Below are 4,698 nucleotides of genomic sequence, written 5' to 3' on the forward strand. Positions count from 1 at the left end.
GGCAAGGGCTTGTACTTTGCGAATGTAGCCGAGAAGAGTCTCAACTACTGCGATGCGCCGTATGCACTTCCGATCATAGATAAAGATGGCAAACCAGACAAGACTACCAAGAAGACGCGCGAGGTTCACTACATGTTATTATGTGAGGTGTCGCTGGGAAAGCCCACCGAGGTAACAACAACTGCTGCTTGGGGGACGGATCCTCTACCTCGTGAAGGAATGGACAGTGTGAAGGCGTTGGCAGTGCAAAATCCTGATCCACGTGGTTCGCTTGTGTCGCCCAAGTGTGGAGCTATGCTACATGTGGGCCAAGTGATGCAGATGGGTGTGGAGCTACCATATAACAGTGTGTGGGCTAAGACGGAGCCAACTCCGACACCCAATGGGTGGTATGAGCGCAACCCGAATTTCACGCCTGATACTCAAGACTATCTGAGTAAGCTTGTGGCAGACAAAAATTTCGCAGTGGGAGATACGCACACAGTGAGCACGACAGGTAAGGATCGCGAACATTTCGTGCAATATCACTACGACCAGCGAACTATTATCATCGAGTTGGTGAGTCGTGAGACTCCTGACGTCACTGAAGATGACGTCGAAGCGGATGCGGCACCGCAAAAAGCTGGTAGTGGCGCATGGTGTGAGGCTACGCTCAAGGTGACGATCCGACTGGACGATGGCGGTACAGCATATAGTTACGCTGTCAAGCTGTATCGCAATACGTTGAAGAACTCGCCGCTTGCTGAAGGTTTTACGTTGGTTGAGCCGGCATTATCGGAGTATGCTGAGCTGGTGGTGTACAAGGAAGCTCAGGCGCGTATCCGCTACGTCGTCGAAGTGGAGACGGTGTGAGTTTGGGTACTGCCGGGTTGATTTACGAAGTACTCGGCACATTTTATGAAATTTCGCTTACGTGGCTTCATTGGTACATTTGAACGGCGCCTTCCTGAGGTGTTGCGAGTTTTCGGCCAGTAGTAACCTTAGCTTTGTCTCCATCCGCGGAGGAGAAGATTATCCGTGCAATTCTTCAGTTGGGGGAGGAGACGATTAACAATCGCGGCTCCTGGCCGTCAAGGCTTTGGCGACAAGGCACACTAACACGGTAAATGACCTGAACCAGTCAACACTTGACATTCGTTAGGGACTATCACTACGTTTCATTTGTTTTATGACATTTGCAGCTAATGCTCTATCCCCTATCTTGGTTTCGAGGTGCTGGTTTCATCAGCTCCTTTGTCTTCGCTTCTTCTTTGAGATAAGGCTTAAAAACAGGCACTCACTCCCTTAAATGACGTGCTTTTTTGTTTGACTATCAGAATCAAAATACCGGATATTGTTGTTGAGCGAGCTAATATAATCGGACGATGATGGCAAATAAAAGGCAAACATCGTAATCGTTATTGTGCATTTCAATGCTTTTGTCCTTTTCACGTAGCTCGATGCTCGATTTATAATAGATAGAGGTCGTTTTATTAAATCAAGGTCTTTAAAAAGAGCAAATCGATCTGGCTGATAAATCGAGCTACGACAGTCACACTCGGCGTCGATCAACCATCAAATCCACATCGATATCCTATAAATCGACCCTTGCCGTTTTGAATTTGAACTTCGATCACAGATAAATCCCATCTCATTTTCACGCGTGGTTTAATGCTTCGACCATGCTTGATCCAGGCTATAAAACGTAGGGACATTCCATCTGCAAAGCACAATAAAATCAGCGTAATATTTATCGAGTCAAAAAAATAACAGTGGTTACTTACAATTTAAGAATCCATTATTATCGGGGGATTAGAGGGATAATACAGGTATCCACTAGAGGATTGGACTGGTAGCGCTTGGAGTAACTGTTCGATTTAGTAGAGTAATACAACAATTACATGTAAGTATTTTACATTCACCAATCAAAACCAAGAGAAATTCTATACTGCGTGACTAGCAGTGCTAACACGAAGCTGCTGCTTACAAAAAATATTAATTAGCACCTCAGTGGCTATGATTACTGTATAAGTCTGTCGACTTAAGTAGGACTTTTAACACGAAGCTGCTGCAAACATTTTGTTAATCTACTCTTGAATATATAGATGAGGTAGTCTACTGCGCAGAACGGGTTAAAACGTATGATATTATTTATATTAGCACTCTTTTGCTTCTCTTGAGCCTATGTATTTTCTACGTCTGCTTTACAGCCGGAGAATCTCGCTGTAGTACGTTCGACAACGCATTTGACGGCTACGAGTCCAAAAATGGCCCGACTTAAAAATCGTATGCCAAGTGTTGACACCGTTTGCGATTGGGGCCTCCGCGCGTGGCGAGACACGGATAAGGCAACAATCCTGCGGAGCACTGAAATAGCAGGCTTCTCGAGGGACCCCTCGTCGTGATTTATATCCAAGCACGATGTGTATGGCGCTAAATTTCATGAAAAGTGGTCGAAGGAACCGCATATGGACGAAGACGTCGATCTGTAAAATCTTTTAGAGTTAGATGATGCGTTAGACGATATCAACCTGGTACACGAATCATATCAGCAAGGAATAAAGTCCTCACTCCTCTCTGTCACTTTTGGGCGGCACTATTAAATATAGTCCGGACTCTAATAGGGCGCATCCGTTAGCATTATTTATCGAGCAAACTGTTTACTTCGTCTCCATTCGAAAACACTTCCTTGTAGCTTTAATCGATCTTTATCCACTGCGACGAAGATTTCGTTCTTGTAACAGGCGTACATCCGCGACAGCTTGGCATTAGTCTCACTCAGCGACTTACCAACTCCATGATATACCCGACGCTATTTAACTTCGACGTTGATACAATGATTACACAAGATGATTTGCAGTCTCCATTTCCAATTATCAACGGCGCTGTCGTGTTGCATGATGCCATCACCTTCGAATCGTGTCAACGCAGCGTTGTCGTCGCTGCCTTGAACTCAACTGTTATGCGCAGCACAACGTTCTTCTTCAGTAGTACTGAAAACGATATAGTGCTTAACCGGTGTACTAGATTGAAAGAGAAGCAATTAGAGAAATGAGAGGAGACTAGGTCACGATAAAATAAAATAGTTATTTCGAAAATGAATCGGTGTAAATTTTCTTCAGCAATTCATCGAAGACCTTGGGCAATGATCACGCCGCATGCACTGAATTAATTGTCGCCTGAAAGCAACGAGTAAATCTGCTCTGCAATAGTCCTCAGTGATTCTCGCTCAGGAATGTCGTCTCTTGACCCCATCGACATAAAACATTGCTCGACTTTATCGCCCAAGCTTTTGTTAAAGAGCCATACCTTGAAATCAGTGACTATACTGAAAACCTCCGTCAACTCTTCGACATCCGCAAGTATTTCGCCCCCTAGATAAGCCTGTGCAAGCCCCTTCTGATAATCCTGTCGTTTGGCAGGACGACACCAACGCAAGTACTTCCGCCCTCAATGAAAAGTCAAAATGTCCTTCTCCCTGTACTCGATTCCCAACAACCGTTTTATCAGTGTGAAGTCTGTTTGTATCTTTCCCCGTAAGCATCCACCCAAACGGTCTGATCGCGATAAGGAGATATGCGTCGAGTACGTCGATCTTGTCGTCCGCGATGGCCTTCGACGGTTGCTTGTAGCACCTCGTCCCCATAATCTTCTCACAATCCTCAAAAGAAATAAACGAGTCACCGCTGGATGCCACCGTGGGGGTGTCCTCACAATAGTTATCCATCGCCTTCTAGTTGCACGCGAGAAGTTTATTCAGCTTTTCCCAGCGTGTATGCGAGTAGGGTGGAGTCCTCGGTAGATATCTGGTGTAGCTATGTTGTCACCTGTCGTCACCCCCTTGCTGTCGTACGAGTCACACGTGGTCTCCATATTATCCGACTCGTCAGCATTAGTGAGTCTTGGCTTCTTATATTTATCGAGAAGTTTGTTTAGTTTCTTCCATCTCTCCAGACGAGCTGGGTGGGGTACATATGGAGTCACAACCAGAACGTGAACCACGTTCTCTCCCAGTGAGACGTTTGGCCCAAAGAGAAAATGATTATTTAGCTTACACAAATCGCTCAGCTCTATGAAGGACGTGTCAAGTTTTCGTCGTAAAGCTGCGTCGTCTTGCAACCACGCATTATTTTTCTTCGCAAGAAAAAGCTGCAGATCCTTGGCATCGCATGTGATCGCCTCTGGGCTATGAGACTTGATCGCGTCTTTTAGCTGGCCCACCGACATGCTCGTATCAATAGCGACAGAGAATACGCTTCCTTCTCCAACTGGCGCACAGAACAGTGTTACCGCTACCATCTTCCCTCGAGGCGGCAGATTCTCCAATGAATATCTTGAAGAATTTCTTTTTCAATAAGGGTGGTCACTATCCTTCAAATCGGAGATCTACGGTAATGTGAGTACAAACTATCGTAAGGAACATATCACTGTTTCATACAGTACCGTAGTAGCAAAACGTTGCATCTTAAGTACACTTCGACATGAATTATTTAGGCGTCTAAGTTACTTGAGGTTGTTCATCTTGGTTTCGACGAGGATTCTTAATGGATATCTTGGGTTGTAGTTTTGTTCTTGTAGCTGACAAGAGTCGAGCTTGTGTTGTCATGTTTTGAGTCTGGTTAGTGGCGTACATGTTCCGAGCTTGTAAAGTGCCTCGAGCGTGAGCGAAGCGTTGTTGTTCATGACGTACAAGAGCTCGCAGCGTCTCATCTTCTTCGC

General features: G+C 45.4%; 2 protein-coding genes and 1 pseudogene across 2 annotated transcripts in view; 1 reads left to right on the plus strand and 2 right to left on the minus strand.

Annotated features, from left to right (window-relative positions):
* Positions 1-142: 142 nt before the first annotated feature.
* Positions 143-863, plus strand: PITG_21257 (uncharacterized protein; the record flags this gene model as incomplete). Its single annotated transcript, XM_002894940.1, has 1 exon — positions 143-863. The coding sequence occupies one exon, from the start codon at positions 220-222 to the stop codon at positions 850-852; it is 633 nt and encodes a 210-aa protein (XP_002894986.1).
* Positions 864-3,159: 2,296 nt separating this feature from the next.
* PITG_23198 lies at positions 3,160-4,302 on the minus strand (annotated as a pseudogene; the record flags this gene model as incomplete).
* Positions 4,303-4,477: 175 nt separating this feature from the next.
* PITG_21258 (uncharacterized protein) overlaps positions 4,478-4,698 on the minus strand; it is a gene marked incomplete at both ends in the record, with an annotated part of 1,986 nt that continues 1,765 nt past the window's right edge. Inside the window, one exon of the mRNA XM_002894941.1 lies at positions 4,478-4,689. Within this exon, the coding sequence (XP_002894987.1) occupies positions 4,478-4,689 (212 nt within the window). The remainder of the gene's footprint in view (positions 4,690-4,698) is intronic.

The sequence above is a fragment of the Phytophthora infestans genome, genomic scaffold (genome assembly GCF_000142945.1).
Source record: "Phytophthora infestans T30-4 supercont1.326 genomic scaffold, whole genome shotgun sequence".
NCBI lineage: Eukaryota > Oomycota > Peronosporomycetes > Peronosporales > Peronosporaceae > Phytophthora > Phytophthora infestans.